At 47.3% G+C, this 23411-nt stretch overlaps 1 protein-coding gene across 4 annotated transcripts in view; it reads left to right on the top strand.

Moving 5' to 3' along the window:
- LOC140422747 (rho guanine nucleotide exchange factor TIAM2-like) overlaps window positions 1–23411 on the top strand; it is a 586909-nt gene that overhangs the window by 345198 nt on the left and 218300 nt on the right. For all 4 annotated transcript variants that reach the window (XM_072507702.1, XM_072507695.1, XM_072507699.1 and 1 more), the window contains one exon: window positions 16834–16938. In XM_072507702.1, the coding sequence (XP_072363803.1) occupies window positions 16834–16938 (105 nt within the window). The remainder of the gene's footprint in view (window positions 1–16833; window positions 16939–23411) is intronic.

Below are 23411 nucleotides of genomic sequence, written 5' to 3'. Positions count from 1 at the left end.
CCCGGAAGGTATGTTGCCTCCCGGGTGCCAGGGCCAGGGATGTCTCGGATCGTGTCTTCAGGATCCTTAAGGGGGAGGGTGAGCAGCCAGAAGTCGTGGTGCACATTGGTACCAACGACATAGGTAGGAAAAGGGGTGTGGAGGTAATAAACAAGTTTAGGGAGTTAGGCTGGAAGTTGAAAGCCAGGACAGACAGAGTTGTCATCTCTGGTTTGTTGCCGGTGCCACGTGATAGCGAGGCTAGGAATAGGGAGAGAGTGCAGTTGAACACGTGGCTGCAGGAATGGTGTAGGAGGGAGGGCTTCAGGTATTTGGATAATTGGAGTGCATTCTGGGGAAGGTGGGACCTGTACAAGCAGGATGGGTTGCATCTGAACCAGAGGGGCACCAATATCCTGGGAGGGAGGTTTGCTAGTACTCTTCGGGAGGGTTTAAACTAATTTGGCAGGGGAATGGGAACCGGATTTGTAGTCCAGCAACTAAGGTAGCCGATATTCAGGACGCCAAAGCATGTAATGAGGCAGTGGGGAAGGGAACACTGACAAAGGAGAGTATTTGCAGGCACGGAGATGGGTTGAAGTGTGTATACTTCAACGCAAGAAGCATCAGGAATAAGGTGGGTGAACTTAAGGCATGGATCGGTACTTGGGACTACGATGTGGTGGCCATCACGGAAACTTGGATAGAAGAGGGGCAGAAATGGTTGTTGGAGGTCCCTGGTTATAGATGTTTCAATAAGATTAGGGAGGGTGGTAAAAGAGGTGGGGGGTGGCATTATTAATTAGAGATAGTATAACAGCTGCAGAAAGGCAGTTCGAGGAGTATCACCCTATTGAGGTAGTATGGGTTGAAGTCAGAAATAGGAAAGGAGCATTCACCTTGTTAGGAGTTTTCTATAGGCCCCCCAATAGTAGCAGAGATGTGGAGGAACAGATTGGGAAACAGATTTTGGAAAGGTGCAGAAGTCATAGGGTAGTAGTCATGGGCGACTTTAACTTCCCAAATATTGAGTGGAAACTCTTTAGATCAAATAGTTTGGATGGGGTGGTGTTTGCGCAGTGTGTCCAGGAAGCTTTTCTAACACAGTATGTAGATTGTCCGACCAGAGGAGGGGCAATATTGGATTTAGTACTGGGTAATGAACCAGGGCAAGTGATAGATTTGTTAGTGGGGGAGCATTTTGGAGATAGTGACCACAATTCTGTGACTTTCACTTTAGTAATGGAGAGGGATAGGTACGTGCAACAGGGCAAGGTTTACAATTGGGGGGAAGGGTAAATACGATGTTGTCAGACAAGAATTGAAGTGCATAAGTTGGGAACATAGGCTGGCAGGGAAGGACACAAGTGAAATGTGGAACTTGTTCAAGGAACAGGTGCTACGTGTCCTTGATATGTATGTCCCTGTCAGGCAGGGAAGAGATGGTCGAGTGAGGGAACCATGGTTGACAAGAGAGGTTGAATGTCTTGTTAAGAGGAAAAAGGTGACTTATGTAAGGCTGAGGAAACAAGGTTCAGACAGGGCATTGGAGGGATACAAGATAGCCAGGAGGGAACTGAAGAAAGGGATTAGGAGAGCTAAGAGAGGGCATGAACAATCTTTGGCGGGTAGGATCAAGGAAAACCCCAAGGCCTTTTACACATATGTGAGAAATATGAGAATGACTAGAGCGAGGGTAGGTCCGATCAAGGACAGTAGCGGGAGATTGTGTATTGAGTCTGAAGAGATAGGAGAGGTCTTGAATGAGTACTTTTCTTCTGTATTTACAAATGAGAGGGGCGATATTGTTGGCGAGGACAGTGTGAAACAGATTGGTAAGCTCGAGGAAATACTTGTTAGGAAGGAAGATGTGTTGGGCATTTTGAAAAACTTGAGGATAGACAAGTCCCCCGGGCCTGACGGGATATATCCAAGGATTCTATGGGAAGCAAGAGATGAAATTGCAGAGCCGTTGGCAATTATCTTTTCGTCCTCACTGTCAACAGGGGTGGTACCAGGGGATTGGAGAGTGGCGAATGTCGTGCCCCTGTTCAAAAAAGGAACTAGGGATAACCCTGGGAATTACAGGCCAGTTAGTCTTACTTCGGTGGTAGGCAAAGTAATGGAAAGGGTACTGAAGGATAGGATTTCTGAGCATCTGGAAAGACACTACTTGATTAGGGATAGTCAGCACGGATTTGTGAGGGGTAGGTCTTGCCTTACAAATCTTATTGAATTCTTTGAGGAGGTGACCAAGCATGTGGATGAAGGTAAAGCAGTGGATGTAGTGTACATGGATTTTAGTAAGGCATTTGATAAAGTTCCCCATGGTAGGCTTCTGCACAAAGTAAGGAGGCATGGGATAGTGGGAAATTTGGCCAGTTGGATAACGAACTGGCTAACCGATAGAAGTCAGAGAGTGGTGGTGGATTGCAAATATTCAGCCTGGATCCCAGTTACCAGTGGTGTACCGCAGGGATCAGTTCTGGGTCCTCTGCTGTTTGTGATTTTCATTAATGACTTGGATGAGGGAGTTGAAGGGTGGGTCAGTAAATTTGCAGACGATACGAAGATTGGTGGAGTTGTGGATAGTAAGGAGGGCTGTTGTCGGCTGCAAAGAGACATAGATAGGATGCAGAGCTGGGCTGAGAAGTGGCAGATGGAGTTTAACCCTGAAAAGTGTGAGTTTGTCCATTTTGGAAGGACAAATATGAATGCGGAATACAGGGTTAACGGTAGAGTTCTTGGCAATGTGGAGGAGCAGAGAGATCTTGGGGTCTATGTTCATACATCTTTGAAAGTTGCCACTCAAGTGGATAGAGCTGTGAAGAAGGCCTATGGTGTGCTCGCGTTCATTAACAGAGGGATTGAATTTAAGAGCCGTGAGGTGATGATGCAGCTGTACAAAACTTTGGTAAGGCCACATTTGGAGTACTGTGTACAGTTCTGGTCGCCTCATTTTAGGAAGGATGTGGAAGCTCTGGAAAAGGTGCAAAGAAGATTTACCAGGATGTTGCCTGGAATGGAGAGTAGGTCTTACGAGGAAAGGTTGAGGGTGCTAGGCCTTTTCTCATTAGAGCGGAGAAGGATGAGGGGCGACTTGATAGAGGTTTATAAGATGATCAGGGGAATAGATAGAGTAGACAGTCGGAGACTTTTTTCCCCGGGTGGAACACACCATTACAAGGGGACATAAATTTAAGGTGAAAAGTGGAAGATATAGGAGGGATATCAGAGGTAGGTTCTTTACCCAGAGAGTAGTGGGGGCATGGAATGCACTGCCTGTGGAAGTAGTTGAGTCAGAAACATTAGGGACCTTCAAGCAGCTATTGGATAGGTACATGGATTACGGGAAAATGATATAGTGTAGATTTATTTGTTCTTAAGGGCAGCACGGTAGCATTGTGGATAGCACAATTGCTTCACAGCTCCATGGTCCCAGGTTCGATTCCGGCTTGGGTCATTGTCTGTGCGGAGTCTGCACGTCCTCCCCGTGTCTGCGTGGGTTTCCTCCGGGTGCTCCGGTTTCCTCCCACAGTCCAAAGATGTGCGGGTTAGATGAATTGGCCAATGATAAATTGCCCTTAATGTCCAAATTGCCCTTGGTCTTGGGTGGAGGTGTTGAGTTTGGGTAGGGTGCTCTTTCCAAGAGCTGGTGCAGACTCAAAGGGCCGAATGGCCTCCTTCTGCACTGTAAATTCAATGATAATCTATGGTTAATCTAGGACAAAGGTTCGGCACAACATCGTGGGCCGAAGGGCCTGTTCTGTGCTGTATTTTCTATGTTCTATGTAACCAGTGATTTCATCCCTCTCCCTGGCAAGCGCCTAAAGCTCAACAAGACTGTTACATTGGTGTCATATTTGACCTCAAGGTGAGTTTCCGATCACATATCCATGCAATCAGTGAGACCACCTATTTCCACCTTTCCCCCTGCCTCCCCCGCCCCCACCTCTCGCTCATCGACTGCTGAAACCTTCATTCATGCCTTGCTTACCTCTCAACATGACTATTCCACTATGACCAACTTCCCATAAAATGCTCATCCTTGTTTTCAGATTGCTCCATGGCCTTGCCATGTCTGTAATCTCTTCCAGCTCAGTAACTGGTTTAGCACAGTGTGCTAAACAGCTGGCTTGTAATGCAGAACAAGGCCAGCAGCGCGGATTCAATTCCGATACCAGCCTCCCTGAACAGGCGGCGGAATGTGGCGACCAGGGGCTTGTGACTACTTGTGACAATAAGCGATTATTATTATTAAATGTGCGTGCTCATCTAATTCTGGTCCCTTGAGTCATAGTCATCATAGCACAGAGAGCCATTTGGTTCAACAATACACAATTCCATTCCAATTTTAATTGCTGCACCTTTGATGGCTGTGCCTTCAGCTGCCCAGACTCTGAGTTCTGGAATTCCCTCTGTTAACCTCTCTGCCTTTCTAGCACTCTTTCCTTTTTTTAAGACACTCCTTAAAACCCACACTTCAGTTAAACTGTTAGTCACCTGCCCAGTGTCTCCTGATGAAGCTAGGTGTATCTTTTAGCTTGTCATAATTTTTATAATGCTCCAGTGAGCATCCTGGGATGTCATGTTACATAGAAAACGCTATGGCGTGATCCAACGGCCCTGTTGCGCCCAACTTGGGAATTGACAAGAAGGTGTCTCGCGTGATGTAACGAGATCTCCCGAGGTGTTGTGATCTCGATCCCTCCCACTCTAGGCGGGATCCAGATTTGCATATTTAAGTGTGCAGTTAAGCTCATTTTCATATGTTTGTGCCGGAGTTACCCAAGGTGCAGGACCCTAATGGCCTCGCCTCGGAGAACCCAAGCGGGACACCTTTTAACGCTGGTTTCCACAAACGTGGGCCAAACGTATCAGCACTTGCCGAGGGGGGGGGGCTCTGGGCAGGGTGGTACCCCAGCGCTCCCGATGTCACCGGGCAGCTTGGCACATCCTTATGGGCACTGTGGCATTGCCACCTGGATATGCTGGCAGGGTCTTATGGGTGTGTGCCACCCCGCCAAGGTGCCTTGGTCCAGCTAGAAGTGCCAAAGGTGCCCAGGTGGCATTCCCAGGTGCTCCGATTTCCTCCCACAAGTCCCAAAAGGCGTGCTGTTAGGTAAAGTGGACATTCTGAATTCTCCCTCGGTGTACCCGAACAGGTGCCAGAATGTGGCAACTAGGGGCTTTTCACAGTAACTTCATTGTAGTGTTAATGTCAGCCTACTTGTGACAATAAAGATTATTATTATTATTATCTTGCCCATGCCAGGAATCATGCCCGGCGGTGCCCTGCCCTCATGAGGACCCCCCTAATCGGTAAGTTGGGGAATTGGGGGGGGTCTGGAAGTCGCACTGAGGGTTCCAGAGAATGGGGTGCCATTTTTAAATGGGGCCCCGATCTCTTCCTTCACTGGCGGACTGAACTTGTTAGTGCACGACGTTCGAGGCTAACCGGGACTAGGGAAAGAAGGGGAGACGGGGAGAGCATACAAGAACACACACTCTACAAGGACGTACAAGGAAGGGAGACAATGAGGAGGAAACCCAGGGGAGCCACATAGGGGGAACAGAGAGCCACACATGGGGGGAAGGAGGGGAAGGCCAGGCAGCAGGAACCCCCCCCCCCCCCCCCCCCCAACCGACGAGGCCTACAACAAAAACAGTAGAAAAGAGGACAGGAGCTCAGCAATAGAACATCCAGGGCAGAAGAGGAGGAAACCAATGAGGGGACAGGGAGCGGGGAGGCAAGGGGAGATGGGGAGAAGATAGAGAAGATATACCAAGAAATATGTATCACTGTAAAATTGAAAAATGCCAATAAAAACATTTTTAAAAAAGAATTTAAGGGTCTGTATTGGGTGTGCTGGTGACTGCTTTGCTCCCGTTTCATCAACAAAACGTTCTGCGAGTCCGGTGGTTCTGTCCACTTAAAAAATATGGAGGCAGTTCAGGCAGCATTTTAAGCTCGGGTCTTTGTTAAAGTTGACCCCCCATTTGTTCCAGTCACATGTTTCAGCCGGGGAGGGGGGTTGGACATCATGGGCGAGATTCTTCGACCCCCCGCCGGGTCAGAGAATCGCCGGGGCTGGCATGAATCCCGCCCCCGCCGGTTGCCGAATTCTCCACCACCGGATGTTCGGCGGGGGCGGGAAATCGCGCCGCGCCGGTTGGCGCCCGCCCCCCCCTCTTTCCCTTCTGCCTCCGCCACGGTCTCCACCATGATGGAGGCAGAAGAGACTCCCTCCACTGCGCATGCGTGGGAAGCTGTCAGCGGCCGCTGACGCTCCCGCGCATGCGCCACCCGGAGATGTCATTTCCACGCCAGCTGGCGGGGCACCAAAGGCCTTTTCCGCCAGCTGGCAGGGCGGAAATTCGTCCGGCGCGGGCCTAGCCCCTTAAGGTTGGGGCTCGGCCCCCAAAGATGCGGAGCATTCCGCACCTTTGGGGCGGCGCGATGCCCGACTGATTTGCGCCATTAGAAGAGGAGACTTGTTTTTGGAGGGGTGATTTGCCAGCTTAAAAGGACTAATGGTGAAGTACGGGCTCTCAGGGTCAAACTCATTTAGATATCTCCAGGTTCGAAATTTAGTACAGAAGACTTTTCCGACTTTTCCAGTGGTGCCGCTGACATCTCTAATGGAATGGGTCATTTTACTTGTGGGGCCGGAGGAGGGGAACACGTCAGGAATCTATGGGCGGATCCTTTTAGAAGACGTAGGCTCAGTGGATGGAGTGAAAGTGTAGTGAGAGGGGGAGCTGGGCTCGTAGTGGATGATAAGGTGTGGAGTGAAGTCCTTCGCAGGATGAACTCCAAGTTCTTATGTGCGCAACTTGGCTTGATCCAGCTTCAGATAGTGTTTATGGCACATCTAACCAAGAAGAGCATGAGCAGTTTTTTCCTGGAGGTGGACGATAGGTGTGAGCGGTGTTCCCGGGGTCCGGCCAACCACATGCTCGTGTTCTGGTCCTGTCTCAAGGTCATGAGTTTTTGGATCTCCTTCTTTAGTATCATGTCGACGATCATCGATATTGAACTGGAGCCTTGCCCTTTGCCACATTTGGGGTGTCAGACTCCCCAGGGCCGCAGATGGGGACAGAGGCAGATGTTCTTGGCTTCGCCTCATTGATTGCCAAAGGCGAGTCCTGCTGGGGTGGAGGTCTCCAACCCCACCAAGTGCACCAGCATGGTTAGGGGATCAAGTGGAGTTTTTGTACCTAGAGAAGATAAAGTACACAGTGAGGAGATCGGTCGAGGGGTTCTACCGGAGGTGGCAGCCTTTTATTACATGCTTCAAGGAACTAATCATCATCAGTTGCTGGCATGGGGAGAGGGCGGGTGTGGGATGGGATTGTGTTTTCATTCATATTTATTCTTGTTGGATGTTCCAGGGGATTTATAGAAATTTGTACGTTTTGTAAAGTTGAAAAACTTTAATAAAAACATTTAAAAATTTTTTTAAAATGCCACAGAAATTTGCATGCAAGTTTTTTGCATTTGTGTATCGGTCTGTTATGTTACTGTTGTACTTTCCAGGGATAAGAATTACTGGCAGATAATAGCATTTGACCTTCCGTTTCTTGTCTTCCTTTCCTGTACTTCATGATTTCCTTTCTTCAGTGATCTCTGCTATCTACTACTTCTGAGCTGATTATCTCATTCTCACATTTCAAGTCTGCTGGTGAGTGTTTGGAGAGCACGAATGTTTATGTGATCCCAATGTTATACTGACTGCATGAGTGAGAATGCCGAGTTAATTACCTTTGGTGAAAGATCAGTCTTATAATGGAGATACGTAAAACTGTGTTGTAACCTCCTTACATTGTGCAATTTATTTGAGGAAAATAAATCTTATCAGATAAATTTTAAATACAATACTGAACAATTATAATATGCATGGCTGCTCCATTTTAGAAAGATAAAAATAAATACCTCCTCCCCTCATCAATATCTCCCTGTTGCCTGTACATGGGGATGACTTGCAATTTTTTAAAACAGGAAACCAATTTCTCTGCTGATTTTGGGAGACAAATGGTCAGTTTTTCTCCTCAAGTCTACCTCCATAAGACACAGAGGAGATTTGGTTAAACAGCATCTAGCTGTGCATGGCGATGGGTGATGAATTATGGGGTTGCTATGATTTGAATGCAAATGCTTTTAATGGCTAAAGTTGTAAGTTTGTAGTCAACGTACAGCATAAACAATTGTATTCTTGAATATTGATGTCTGAATATTTTACTTTTCAAAAATAAAAGATGTAGGGCGCAATTGGCGGGTATTTCTCGATGGCCCATATTTAATGGCACTTTATGCCGAAAATAAGCCCCCATGAGCTTCTCGCCATTATTAGCTGTCTTGCCGTCTGATTCGGCAGACCCGTGCCCCAGAGGCTCACCGTTAAACGCTCCCTCACCATTCACCCCCAGTCAATGCACAGCATGACAGCGCACAGACTTGCTCCTTGCTTTGGCAATGCCATCTGACCAGGCTTCTGGATGCAGTAGAGGCAAGATGGGACATCCTGTTCCCTGGCAGGGGTCAGAGACCCAGCAGCAGGGCCACCTGAGAGGCAGTGGCAGCAGCTGTCAGTTTGGTCAGGAGGACAGTGTGGGGAGAAGACCAACTACCTCCACTGAGCTGCAAGGCCACAAACAGCTCTGAGGAGACCACTCTTGAGGAGTCAGAGCTATCACCCCCACATCTGCCAGTGCAGAGACACACAGCTCGGTGGGTGACATTAGTGGACAGGTTTCTGGGGCACAATCTGGTGAGCACCGCGCAGTTGCTGATGCACATCAGGAGGAGGCAGCACATCCAAGAGAGTCAGCAGTCGAGGTCTGCTGGATCCCACGACTCAACTGAGTCCCAGTCAGATGGTAATCGTCTGGGCAAGGTTATCCCAAAGCGGATGCAGATGCTAGGACACGGTCATGAGATCCAGAAGGGGATGTCAGCAACATTCCGGCGAGTGCAGAGCCGATTGGAGGAGCCCTAATGTCTACGGGCACAGGAGATGATACCGATTATAATAATAATCTTTATTAGTGTCACAAATAGGCTTGCATTAACACTGCAATGAAGTTACTGTAGAAAAAATGCACGGCAGCAGGGCCAACACTGCAATGGTGGCGACCACAGTGGGAAGCTTGCAGCACAAAGTCAGCATCTTGAGTGGTTATGCCCAAGAGATGGCTCAGTCTGTGGCTGAGAGCTTCAACATCATGTGCCAGTCGATGAACAACGTGTCCCAGATACAGGTGGACATGGCTGAGGCACTGCAGAGCATGACCCAGTCACTGGGAAGCATTGCTGAGGGCGTCAACATCACGATGCAGGCAATGGGGAGCCATCAGGATTGGCAGAACCAGATGATGCAGATGCCTCGGGAGCTCACTCCAGCAGCCCCTCTGTCACAATGTCCACCTAGGGCCTTTATGGGCACCGTCAAGGAGGAAGAAGCCCTGGAGGCCAATCGGGGTCTTTCCACCAAAATGATGCCAGCGGTCTCCAGTTCTTCCGAATCTCCCCCCTCCTGACACCGACGTATCTCAAGGGCGGGCAGAACAGGGTAGCACGGTGATGCTAGTGACACCGGTAAGTTGGCCGAGGCCCTCCGGCACCAGGACCTCAAGAGGTCGTCAACCAAGGGCACCAAACGCCGCAAGGCAGAACAAACAGCAGGTTGCCTCCACCTCTGATGTGCATCCTGGGGACACATCTGGACGTAGCAGTAGACCACGGAGGATCAAGAAGATTGAGGATCACTGAGAGGACCTGGATGGGGTGGGGTGGAAGGGGGGGGGGGGGGTGCTCACTATCTGTAGCCAGGGGGAGAATGGAAATGTAAAATGTTCCCAATTAAAACATGTCACACCTGATACATGTGAAGCTTCTGACATATTAATCTTCACAGCGGACCTGCCTCCATTCCCACCCCTTGTTGCCCTCCACTCCCCACCCCCACTCACCCTGGACACAGTGGTCCAAGAACAAACACCCATGATCCAGACCCTGTTCAGAGGATGGGTATGAGCGCGCTGTCAGCAGAAAGACAGGAGTCCGACTTTGGCATAAACTGAGGAGCACCACAGCTTACTTCTCGTAGGTTATCATCACTCTCCTGCCTTGCATAATGACCTACTGACAGTGCCGACACAGGCAACACAGACCCTGGGAGGGTGGAGCAGGGTAGTCTGAGGGTGGAGTGGGGGAGGGGGGGGTGAGAGAGGGGGGTGATCTGACCGACAAAGCCACATCCTGTGAGAAGTCGGCGAGGATGAGGGCCTCGCTGATCCACTGGGCAGGTCAGACCCTTGCCGCCACCTGTTCTCCTCCTACAGCTCCTCCCTGGACTTGTTCGTCCACCACCCCCTCTAGTTTGGCCTCTTCCTGCTCAGACAAGGCTGCATGTGCCTCCTCGTCCTCCAGCATGTCACCCCATTACTGTGCCAGGTACTGGAGGGCACAGCTGATCACTGCAAAGCAGGAGACTCTCTTGTGGGGTGGGGGGTGGGGTATTGCAGTGCACCACCAGAGCGGTCTAGGTATCGGAACCACAACTTGAGCAGTCCGATGGACTGCTTAATAAAAGCACGGATGGCAACATCGGTCTCATTATATTGGGTCTTCGACTCGGTAGCCGGCCTCCGTTCTGGCGTCAGCAGCCAGGACCTCAACAGGTACCCCTTAATCCCCAAGAACCAACCCATCACCATGGGGTGAAAGATGCCAGGGATGTCCCAGGATGTAGCTATCATACACACTCCCTGGGAAGCGTGCACACAAGTGTATGATTTGGAGGTGGAACAACAGGGAGTGAAACCTCTTCCTGTTAATGAAGGGCACTCCCTGATGCCCCGGTGCATGCACGGTGACACGCGTGCCATCAATTACCCCCTGGACTAGCCTATGTCGATGATGCTGTCTTCTCTGGCATCTTGCCGTCTGGGTTGCCACCAGCACCATAAGGACAACCTCTGCGGGATTGGCACCATCTTCCATTTTGGTATTTGTAAGGAATTGGAGAAGGAGACAAAGCAACAATCATTTAGGGCTTCCACTCCGGACCCACAAACCTCCCACCCCTTGTGTGTCTCACCTTCTTTGAGTGGCATCCACCGAGCCAATTGTGCTAGAAAACCTTGCTCTGTACATTCACCCTCCCGCCACAGCAGGAGCCCCTAGACCCCAGACACTAAACTCCTGCTGGGAACATTAGGCAGACTGTACTCGGGTTCCCTCTCCTGAACAACACATTCATCCTTTGGTCACGAGGATATCCCCAGTGCTGAAGCCCAGCTGAGTGTTTCATTGTTGGCTGCTGCCTCTATGGTGCTAATGCTTCTAGAGGGCAGGCAAACTGTTGAGACTTCAGAGTTTGATTGAAATGCGATGCAAAATCGTCATCTGAGACATGGCGTGTATACCCACGAGAACGCAATTGAGCATATTTTGTTCATTAGTACCTTTCAAAAGTACCTTTATACAAAGAGATGAAAACCAACCACTTAACAGTCCAGCAACCATACTAACCATTAATCAATAAGGAAAAGGCACCATGCCATAAACACACAAGTACCTTCCCACTACAGAATAGCGGTACAAACACGAAGCTACAACAGTTGATTTATACAAAGAAAGCCAAACACAGTGTATCATCCTACGGAGGCCCTCAACAAAATGGAGGATCCGTGCTGTGTGGTCATTTTACTTATCAGTCTCTGTACATGAGCCTCTGCTGTCCAGGTCTTCTTATACGGAACTAAAACTCGGTATCCACATGTTCCACTGGCGTTCAAGGTGCAATAAAAGAGCCTTGACATCCAACGTGTTTGACTCATGGCAATGTGCTAGTCGACATGCAGCACTCACAATAAAATCACCAGCAATCTGCAAAAGCATTTCTTCAACACCTTCATCAAATTGCTCACTCAGATCAATCTGCCTCTCTCCCTCCGCTCCTGCAGCTTTCAGCAGCAGACTCCCCAGCAGTGGAAAATCGTGCCGACCCAGAACACGCCAAACAAGAGAAGAAGGAGCTCCCCTTCCCCATCTCCAGCCCAGACAGCAGGGCATCTTACCATCCTCCCTTTGTCTATTTCAGGCTACAAAACTAAAGAGGCGGCAGCAAACAAACAGTCTCCAGGCAGCTGCAAGCAGCAAACCCCTCTCATCCAGATCAATCTGCCTCCCTCTCCTGTGGCTCCGAGCAGTAGACTCTCAACAGTGGAAAGTCATTCAGGGGTGCATAGCTAACATCTGAAAGTCACACCAACACACAGCACACCAGAAGAGAGAAAGAGGTCCCCCCTTTTCCCCCCTTCTCCAGCGTTGGAAGCAGGAGACATTAAACAGTCAACAGTACAATAGAGTCAGCAGCAATTTGCAAAAGCATTTCTTCAACACCGTCATCAAATCGCTCCTTTGAACAAAGAACAAACAAAGAACAAAGAAAAGTACAGCACAGGAACAGGCCCTTCGGCCCTCCAAGCCTGCGCCGACCATGCTGCCCGTCTAAACTAAAATCTTCTACACTTCCGGGGTCCGTATCCCTCTATTCCCATCCTATTCATGTATTTGTCAAGATGCCCCTTAAACGTCACTATCGTCCCTGCTTCCACCACCTCCTCCGGTAGCAGGTTCCAGGCACCCACTACCCTCTGTGTAAAGAACTTGCCTCGTACATCTACTCTAAACCTTGCCCCTCGCACCTTAAACCTATGCCCCCTAGTAATTGACCCCTCTACCCTGGGAAAAAGTCTCTGACTGTCCACCATGTCTATGCCCCTCATAGTTTTTTAGACCTCTTCCAGGTCGCCCCTCAACCTCCGTTGTTCCAGTGAGAACAAACCAAGTTTATTCAACCTCTCCACATAGCTAATGCCCTTCATACCAGGCAACATCCTGGTCAATCTCTTCTGCACCCTCACTAAAGCCTCCACATCCTTCTGGTAGTGTGGCGACCAGAATTGAACACTATACTTCAATTGTGGCCTAACTAAGGTTCTATACAGCTGCAACATGACTTGCCAATCTTTATACTCAATGCCCTGGCCAATGAAGGCAAGCATGCCATATGCCTTCTTGACTACCTTCTCCACCTGTGTTGCCACTTTCAGTGACCTGTGGACCTGTACACCTAGATCTCTCTGACTGTCAATACTCGTGAGGTTTCTACCAGTCACTGTATATTCCCTACCTGTATTAGACCTTCCAAAATTACCTCACATTTGTCCGGATTAAACTCCATCTGCCATCTCTCCGCCCAAGTCTCCAAACAATCTAAATCCTGCTTTATCCTCTGACAGTCCCCATCGCTATCCGCAATTCCACCAACCTTTGTGTCGTCCGCAAACTTACTAATCAGACCAGTTACATTTTCCTCCAAATCATTTATATATACTACGAACAGCAAAGGTCCCAGCACTGATCCCTGCAGAACACCACTAGTCACAGCCCTCCAATCAGAAAAGCACTCTTCCATTGCTGCTACTCTGCCTTCTATGACCTAGCTAGTTCGGTATCCATCTTGCCAGCTCACCTCTGATCCCGTGTGACTTCATATTTTGTACCAGTCTGCCATGAGGGACCTTGTCAAAGGCCTTACTGAAATCCATATAGACAACATCCACTGCCCTACCTGCATCAACCATCTTTGTGACCTCCTCAAAAAACTTTCAAGTTAGAGAGACACGACCTCCCCTTCACAAAACCGTACTGCCTCTCGCTAATACGTCCACTTGCTTCCAAACGGGAGTAGATCCTGTCTCAAAGAATTCTCTCCAGTTATTTCCATACCACTGACGTAAGGCTCATCGGCCTGTAGTTCCCTGGATTATCCTTGCTACCCTTCTTAAACAAAGGAATAACATTGGCTATTCTCCAGTCCTCCAGGACATCACCTGAAGACAGTGAGGATCCAAAGATTTCTGTTAAGGCCTCAGCAATTTCCTCTCTTGCCTCCTTCAGTATTCTGGGATAGATCCCATCAGGTCCTGGGAACTTATCCACCTTAATATTTTTCAAGACGCCCAACACCTCGCCTTTTTGGGTCTAAATGTGACCCAGGCTATCTACACACCCTTCTCCAGACTCAACATCCACCAATTCCTTCTCTTTGGTGAATACTGATGCAAAGTATTCATTTAGTACCTCACCCATTTCCTCTGGCTCCACACATAGATTCCCTCCCCTGCCTTTCAGTGGGCCAACCCTTTCCCTGGCTACCCTCGTGCTTTTTTTTTAACCCTCGTGTAAAAAGCCTTGGGATTTTCCTTAACCCTATTTGCCAATTACTTTTTGTGACCCCTTTTAGCCCTCCTGACTCCTTGCTTATTAACCTTCCCACTTTCCTTATATTCCACACATGCTTTGTCTGTTCCCAGTCTTCTAGCCCTGACAAATGCCTCCTTTTTCTTTTTGACGAGACTTACAATATCTTTTGTTATCCAAGGTTCCTGAAATTTGCCATATTTATCCTTCGTCCGCACAGGAACATGCTGGTCCCGAATTCCTTTCAACTGACATTTGAAAGCCTCCCACATGTCAGATGTTGATTTGCCCTCAAACATCCGCCCCCAATCTAGGTTCTTCAGTTCCCACCTAATATTGTTATAATTAGCCTTCCCCCAATTTAGGACATTCACCCTAGGTCCACTCTTATCCTTGTCCACCAGCACTTTAAAACTTACTGAATTGTGGTCACTATTCCCGAAATGCTCCCCTACTGAAACTTCTACCACCTGGCCAGTCTCATTCCCTAATATCAGGTCCAGTATAACACCTTCCCCAGTTGGACTATCTACATATTGTTTTAAGAAGTCCTCCTGGATGCTCCTTACAAACTCTGCCCTGTCTAAGCCCCTGGCACTAAGTGAGTCCCAGTCAATACTGGGTAAGTTAAAGTCTCCCATCACAACAACCCTGTTGCTTTTATTCCTTTCCAAAATCTGTCTACCTATCTGCTCCTCTATCTCCCGCTGGCTGTTGGGAGGCCTGTAGTAAACCCCCAACATTGTGACTGCACCCTTCTTATTCCTGATCTCTACCCATATAGCCTCGCTGCCCTCTGAGGTGTCCTCCCGCAATACTGCTGTGACGCTCTCCCTAACCAGTAGCGCAACTCGTCCACCCTTTTTACCTCCCCCTCTATCCCACCAGAAACATCTGAATCCTGGAACGTTTAGCTGCCAATCCTGTCCTTCCCTCAACCAGGTCTCTGTAATGGCAACAACATCATAGTTCCAAGTACTAATCCAAGCTCTTAAGTTCATCTGCCTTACCTGTTATACTTCTTGCATTAAAACATCTGCATTTCAGGCAACCAGTCCCGCTGTTTTTAGCAACATCTCCCTGTCTGTTCTTCCTCAGAGCCATACTGGCCCTATTCCCTAGTTCTCCCTCAATCTTTTCACCTTCTGACCTATTGCTCCAGTCCCCACCCCCCTGCCATACTTTCCATTTGAATTAATCTGCCTCTCTCTTCCCCTCTCGCGGCTCCCAGCAATTGACTCTCAATAATGGAAAGTCACACAGGGATTGTGTGACTGACACAAGAAAGTCAGACTGATGCAGAAGAGAGAAAGAGCTCCTCTCTCCTTTCTCTAGCACTGGCAGGAGGTAATTTTACAGACTCCCTTTTCTTACCCCAGGGCACAGAAACAAAAGAAGCGGCCGCAAACAAACACACAGTCTCCAGGCATTAAACATTGAACAGTCCATAGTACAATGAAGTCACCAGCAATCTGCAAAGCATTTCTTCAAAGCCTCCATCAAGTTGCCCATTCGAATCAATCCGCCTCCCCCTCTCCCTCCTGCAGCCTCCAATAATAGACTCCTCAAGAAGGAAAAAGTCACACCAACGTAGAACACACCAGAAGGGAGAAAGAGCTCCCCTTCCCCATCACTAGAGCTGGCAGCAGATCAGCTTACATCCTCCCTTTCCTTACTCAAGGCCTCAAAAGCAAAGGGGCGGCAGCAAACAAACACACAGCCTCTAGGCAACTGCAGCTGCATTCAGATCAATCAGCCTCTCTACTCCTGCTACTCATCTCGGTTTCCCTCAGCAGCCATTGCGCCAGCTTCACGTTTTGAAAAAGGAGTACTAAACGGTGCCTGCACGATTTCTTGCTGGGGAGCCGGTTAATTCCCAGGGTGCCATTGCATTCGACTTCAGTCTTGCTAATGAGATGGAAAATGATGCAAATTGGGGTCAATATTTGGGAATGATCTGGAACTTGCCATTTGCAGTGAGCTGGTTAGATAGCAAACTGATACGTGCCCACTATGAATCCCGATTTTCTCCTTTCCCACTATTTAACCAGTGCACACACAACCGTGCTGGGTGCAACGCGGTGGTTTACCCGTGCCCATCATGTTTTCATTGCAATTATTATTACATTATCGCTCCCATTATTTTGGTGGACCTTATTTTTATTTCCTAAGCATAGATTCTACTTTTCCTGTAGAGATATAATAAAGAAAGGTTAGGTTTATATGGCACTCTAATAACCTCAATATCCCAAAGACCTTTACAGCCAATTAAATGCTTTTTTGAAATGCAGTCGCCTTTGTAATGTAGGAAATATGGCTGTCAGTTTGTACACTGCAAGGTCCCATAAACCGATGTGATAATAATCAGCTTGCTGTTTGTTTTTTTAAATGATGTTGATTGATTTCCAAACTTGAGTAATGGTGAGTTATCCTGACCAGCACATTTTGCCAACAAGAGCAGTTTGATCACCTGCCATCTTAGTGTGGGAATTGTGCAGCGAGAAACAGATCATTTTAAGTTTTAACATCGCAAATCTATGATGCATGCAGTAATTAACCAATACCTCTGTCCCATGCAGATAAGGCAACTGGATCCAGTTCATCATTGTGTTCGCCTTAGAAAAATGGTACAAAACAACATGGAATGGTATGTTCCGAACAGTTTGGATTACATACAGGAACAGGTAACATTTGGCACAATACTTAATATAAAAAGATCTCCTTCCCCACTTGAAGCCACTATTTATACTGCTACATAGTTCCTTGGATATTGGCATCCTTCAGGCTATTCTATGCATGAATTTCAGCTTTACAACCATAGAGAATATTGTAGCCAGAACCAACACATTCTCATCAGACTTCTGTGCACATAAGCATTAATAGGTACTAATCAAAAAAGTTTTTTTTTATTAAACTATGAATTTTTTTTTTTAATTTAGAGTACCCAAATAATATTTTCCAATTAAGGGGCAATTTAGCGTGGCCAATCCACCTAGTCTGCACATCTTTGGATTGTGGGGGCGAAACGCACACAAACACTGGGAGAATGTGAAAATTCCACACGGACAGTGACCCAGGGCCAGGATCGAACCTGGGGCCTCGGCGCCGTGAGGGAGCAGGGCTAAATCAAAAAAGTTTTTAATAAACCCTTTTTCCAAGCTTTGCTACGTTATTGGTATTCCTCAATACATTTGATAGCTTGCAAAAGGAATTCAACCCAGAGGAGTGCAAGTGATGCATTTGGGGAGGTGAAACAATGCAAAGAATTACACAATAAATGGAAGATTACTAAGAATCATAGAATTTACAGTGCAGAAGGAGGCCATTCTGCCCATCGAGTCTGCACCGACCCTTGGAAAGAGCACCCTACTTAAGCCCATGTCTGCACCCTATCCCAGTAACCCCACCTAATCTTTTGGAAACTAAGGGGCAATTTAGCATGGCCAATCCACCTAACCTGCACATCTTTGGACTGGAGATGAGGAATCTTAGATTGAATGTCTATAGATTCCTGAAAGTAGCAGGACAGGTTGATAAGGTGGTTAAGAAGGCACATGGAATCCTTTAAATTATTAGCCTAGAATACAAGAGCAGGGAGGTTATGCTGGAACTATATTAAGTATTAGTTAGGCCACAATTTGAGTACTTCGTTCAGTTCTAGAACATAGAACATACAGTGCAGAAGGAGGCCATTCGGTCCATCGAGTCTGCACCGACCCACCCAAGCCCTCACTTCCACCCTATCCCCCTAACACCTCCTAACCCTTTTGGACACTAAGGGCAATTTATCATGGCCAATCCACCTAACCTGCACATCTTTGGACTGTGGGAGGAATCCGGAGCACCCGGAGGAAACCCACGCAGACACGGGGAGAACGTGCAGACTCCGCACAGACAGTGACACAGCAGGGAATCGAACCTGGGACCCTGACGCTGTGAAGCCACAGTGCTAACCACTATGCTACCGTTCTGCTCACCTCATTACAGAAAGAATGTAATTGCATTAGAAAGGGCACAGAGGAGATTAACGAGGATATTGCCAGGACTAGAAAATTGCAGCTATGAAGCAAGATTGTATTAGCTGGGGTAGTTCTCCTCTGAACAGAGGTGGCTGAGGGGAGATATGGTTGAGATGCACAAAATTGTGAGGGACCTGGATAGAGTGGATGGTTAGGCCTATTTACTTTAGCGGAGAGGTCAGTGACGAGTGGGCATAGATTTAAAGTGATTGGTAAAAAGGTTACACGGGAGATGAGGAAAATTATTTTCACCCAGAGTGTTCTTTGGCTCTGGAACTCCCTGAACTCATTTAAAATATATCTAGATGTGCATCTCAAGTGCCAGAACCTGCAAGGCTAAGGAACAAATGCCAGAAAGTGGGTTTAGGCTGGATAACTTTTTTTTCAGAGGCACAGTCACGAGGGGCTACATGGCCTCTTGCTGTGCTGTAAACGTTCTATGAATGCCGGTGAATCTCTTTCATGTACGCAAATGCGGTAGCCATTTAAATAAATAAACAAATTACTGTATCAGAGTTACAAAGTCAGAGCTAAGAGTGTGGACAGGGACAAACTCCGAATCCAGCTCCTTGCCTGCTCCAAAAACCATTCCAATTGAATCCAATTCATGGTCCCCACAACAGAGACATACCAGATCCAGGCATTACACCTGACCTCATGCTCATCTTAGCTAAAAGACATTTATACATAGCAGCTTCTACAATCAGGTATTGAGATAAATAGACAGTTAATCTCCTCTCAGTGGTGAAGGTCATGACTCTTGAGCAAGTAAATGATGCATCAGTTTAATATGTCAATCAAAAGAAGTCATGAACAATGTTGCAACAGTCCCTCAGTACTATCATGATGTGATGATTATGTGATCAAGTCCTTAATTGTAGTTTGAACCCACAATCCTCAGACTGACTGAGCTGAGCAGGAAGTGTGACTTTTTCTTTCAAATGTGCTGAGGCTAATAGTAACATCCTAATTGATCAGCAGAGATTGGCTAACTTAGGATCACTTAAGTATAACTGGAACATTTTGTTCTGTACTGTTGAACACTACATAGGTTAGTTTTTACTCACATGGTCATTCAGGGAGTTGCTCACTGTTACTTTATTGCTTATAACATTTTACATTTTCAAACACCAGTTCACATCACTTCAGTTTGGTTTCTGCCCTCCCTGTAGTACTGAGGCAGCCTTTTCTTAGCCACCTAATATATCCTCTAGGATTAAGTTCCTTAACTTCACTGCATGGGCGGGATGCTCGGTTTTGCCGGCAGCCCTGGGGTTTCCTGACGGCGTGGGGCTGCCCCGCAACGGGAAACCCCATTGACTGGCCGGTGTAACGGAGCATTCCACTGGCGCGGTGAGGCAGAAATGTGGCACGGCGGGACGGTACATCCCACCCCATATCTTTGATACAAAGCAACTGTGCTATCTTCACTACCTCTCCTTCTGTGGTGTTTTCCTTGCAACGTCCACTCTTTTCCTGTCCAAACACAGTCAGCGTATCTTGAGCAACAGTTTCTCCTGCCCTTGCCCAGTCATTTTCTGGAAGGATCCATCTTTTACTTCCTGCTCTCAGTCAACATGCTATCCCTTGATGATGCCACCTATTGCTGCAGGATCAGTGGAACGCTTTGTTATGGGCCAGGGTTTAGAGAATCCCAAAATGTATCATGGGAGTTCACCTGACCCACAACTTTTACTAGATTGTGGTATGGGGAGCACACGGCCCACTCTACAGTTGTGGTACAGCAGAAATGGAAAGAAGTATTTTTAAAGGCAAAACAATGTTTATTCTATGAACTCAAGTCCACCTTTTTAAAACATACAGTGAACATCTGAACAACCATTAATTCAAATACAACCCCCAAAGAATACAACACTAAGTAATCCTTTAAGCTTTCCTTTTACCATCGATAAGACTTTAAAACACCTTTTTACAGAAAGACATCAGGTTTAACTTCACTACTGAGAACAGTTACCACGTTGAAATCAGCAAATGTACATTCATAAGCTTGCAGAGATTCACACACATCCTGCTGTGATTGCAGCTTCTCCAAAACTAAAATGAAACCAAACCCACCCTGCAGCAAAAAGCCTAAGGCGAAAGTAAAAAGCTGACAGACAGCCCAGCTCCACCCACTCTCTGACATCACTGCAGTAATAAACACCCTTTTTTTAAACACATTTTATTCAAACTTGCATCAAAGTAGGTTACAGCAAATAAACACCCCTGGAAACATTCTTCCCAACAATCAACTATACAGTTTGTGCAGATTTTTCTCCTTTATCACCCCCCACCCCCCTGTGACGAACAGCTCCTCAAACACGGTCATCGACATCCCCCACAAACACAAACATCCCCCACCTTTTCTCAAACTCCCCTGTTGAGCCCCTTAACTCCTACTTTATCTTCTCTAACCGCAGGAAGTCAGACAGGTCACCCAACCAAGCTGCTACCCCTGGTGGCGATGCCGACCGCCACTCCAGCAAAATTCGTCGCCATGCAGTCAGAGAGGCGAAGGCCAAGGCATCGGCCTTCCTCCTCTCCATGAGCTCTGGCTTCTCTGAAATCCCAAATATCGCCACCAAAGGGTCAGGGTCCACTCCCTCCTCCACTATCCTGGTTAAGACCGCGAACACTCCCACCCAGAATCTTCACAATTTTCCACAACCCCAGAACATGTGCGCATGATTCGCAGGTCCCCGCCCACACCAATCACACTCATCTGCTACCCCCTGAAAGAACCCACTCATTCTCGCCCGAGTCATATGCACCCTGTGCAACACCTCAAACTGTATCAGGTTCATCCTTGCACAAGAGGAGGTCACGTTTACCCTTCGCAGTGCCTCACTCCATACTCCTCAATTGATCTCCATTCCCAACTCCGCTTCCCATTTCTCCTTGATTTTCACCACCCGCTCGCCTCCCTGCTCCCCCAGCCACTTAAGACCATAAGACATAGGAGCGGAAGTAAGGCCATTCCACAGACCCACCACTCTCTGGCTGAAGAAATTTCTCCTCATCTCAGTTCTAAAGTGACTCCCTTTTATTCTAAGGCTGTGCCCCCGGGTCCTAGTCTCCCCTGCTAATGGAAACAACTTCCCTACGTCCACCCTATCTAAGCCATTCATTATCTTGTAAGTTTCTATTAGATCTCCCCTCAACCTCCTAAACTCCAATGAATATAATCCCAGGATCCTCAGACGTTCATCGTATGTTAGGCCTACCATTCCTGGGATCATCCGTGTGAATCTCCGCTGGACCCGCTCCAGTGCCAGTATGTCCTTCCTGAGGTGTGGGGCCCAAAATTGCTCACAGTATTCTAAATGGGGCCTAACTAGTGCTTTATAAATCTTCAGAAGTACATCCCTGCTTTTATATTCCAAGCCTCTTGAGATAAATGACAACATTGCATTTGCTTTCTTAATTACGGACTCAAGCTGCAAGTTTACCTTTAGAGAATCTTGGACTAGGACTCCCAAGTCCCTTTGCACTTCAGCATTATGAATTTTGTCACCGTTTAGAAAATAGTCCATGCCTCTATTCTTTTTTCCAAAGTGCAAGACCTCGCACTTGCCCACGTTGAATTTCATCGGCCATTTCTTGGACCACTCTCCTAAACTGTCTAAATCTTTCTGCAGCCTCCCCACCTCCTCAATACTACCTGCCCCTCCACCTATCTTTGTATCATCGGCAAACTTAGCCAGAATGCCCCCAGTCCCGTCATCTAGATCGTTCATTTATAAAGAGAACAGCTGTGGCCCCAACACTGAACCCTGTGGGACACCACTCGTCACCAGTTGCCATTCCGAAAAAGAACCTTTTATCCCAACTCTCTGCCTTCTGCCTGACAGCCAATCGTCAATCCATGTTAGTACCTTGCCTCGAATACCATGGGCCCTTATTTTACTCAGCAGTCTCCCGTGAGGCACCTTATCAAAGGCCTTTTGGAAGTCAAGATAGATAACATCCATTGGCTCTCCTTGGTCTAACCTATTTGTTATCTCTTCAAAGAACTCGAACAGGTTTGTCAGGCACGACTTCCCCTTACTAAATCCATGCTGACTTGTCCTAATCTGACCCTGCACTTCCAAGAATTTCGAAATCTCATCCTTAACGATGGATTCTAGAATATTGCCAACAACCGAGGTTAGGCTAATTGGCCTATAATTTCCCATCTTTTTTCTTGTTCCCTCCTTGAACTGGGGGGTTACAACAGCGATTTTCCAATCCTCTGGGACTTTCCCTGACTCCAGTGACTTTTGAAAGATCATAACTAATGCCTCCACTATTTCTTCAGCTATCTCCTTTAGAACTCTAGGATGTACCCCATATGGGCCCGGAGATTTATCAATTTTTAGACCTCTTAGTTTCTCTAGCACTTTCTCCTTTGTGATGGCTACCATATTCAACTCTGCCCCCTGACTCTCCTGAATTGTTGGGATATTACTCATGTCTTCTACTGTGAAGACTGACGCACAGTACTTATTTAATTCCTCAGCTATTTCCTTGTCTCCCATCACTAGATTACCAGTGTCATTTTGGAGCGGCCCAATGTCTACTTTTGCCTCCCGTTTGTTTTTAATGTATTTAAAGAAACTTTTACTATCATTCCTAATGTTACAGGTTAGCCTACCTTCATATTTGATCCTCTCCTCCCTTATTTCTCTCTTTGTTATCCTCTGTTTGTTTTTGTAGCCTTCCCAATCTTCTGACTTCCCACTACTCTTTGCCACATTATAGGCTTTCTTTTTTGCTTTGATGCATTCCCTGACTTCCTTTGTCAGCCATGGCTGCCTAATCCCCTCTCTGATAACCTTTCTTTTCTTTGGGATGAACCTCTGTACTGTGTCCTCAATTACTCCCAGAAACTCTTGCCTTTGCTGTTCTACTGTCTTTTCCACTAGGCTCTGCTCCCAGTCAATTTTCGTCAGTTCCTCCCTCATGCCCCTGTAGTTACCCTTATTTAACTGTAACACCTTTACATCTGATTCTATCTTCTTTCTTTCAAATTGCAGACTGAATTCTACCATATTATGATCACTGCCTCCTAAGTGTTCCCTTACTTTAAGATCTTTAATCAAGTCTGGCTCATTACATAACACTAAGTCCAGAATGGCCTGTCCCCTCGTGGGCTCCAT

Source organism: Scyliorhinus torazame, chromosome 1, assembly GCF_047496885.1.
Source record: "Scyliorhinus torazame isolate Kashiwa2021f chromosome 1, sScyTor2.1, whole genome shotgun sequence".
Lineage (NCBI taxonomy): Eukaryota > Metazoa > Chordata > Chondrichthyes > Carcharhiniformes > Scyliorhinidae > Scyliorhinus > Scyliorhinus torazame.
Note: the sequence above shows the minus strand (reverse complement) of the source record. Positions and strands in the feature narration are given on the sequence as shown.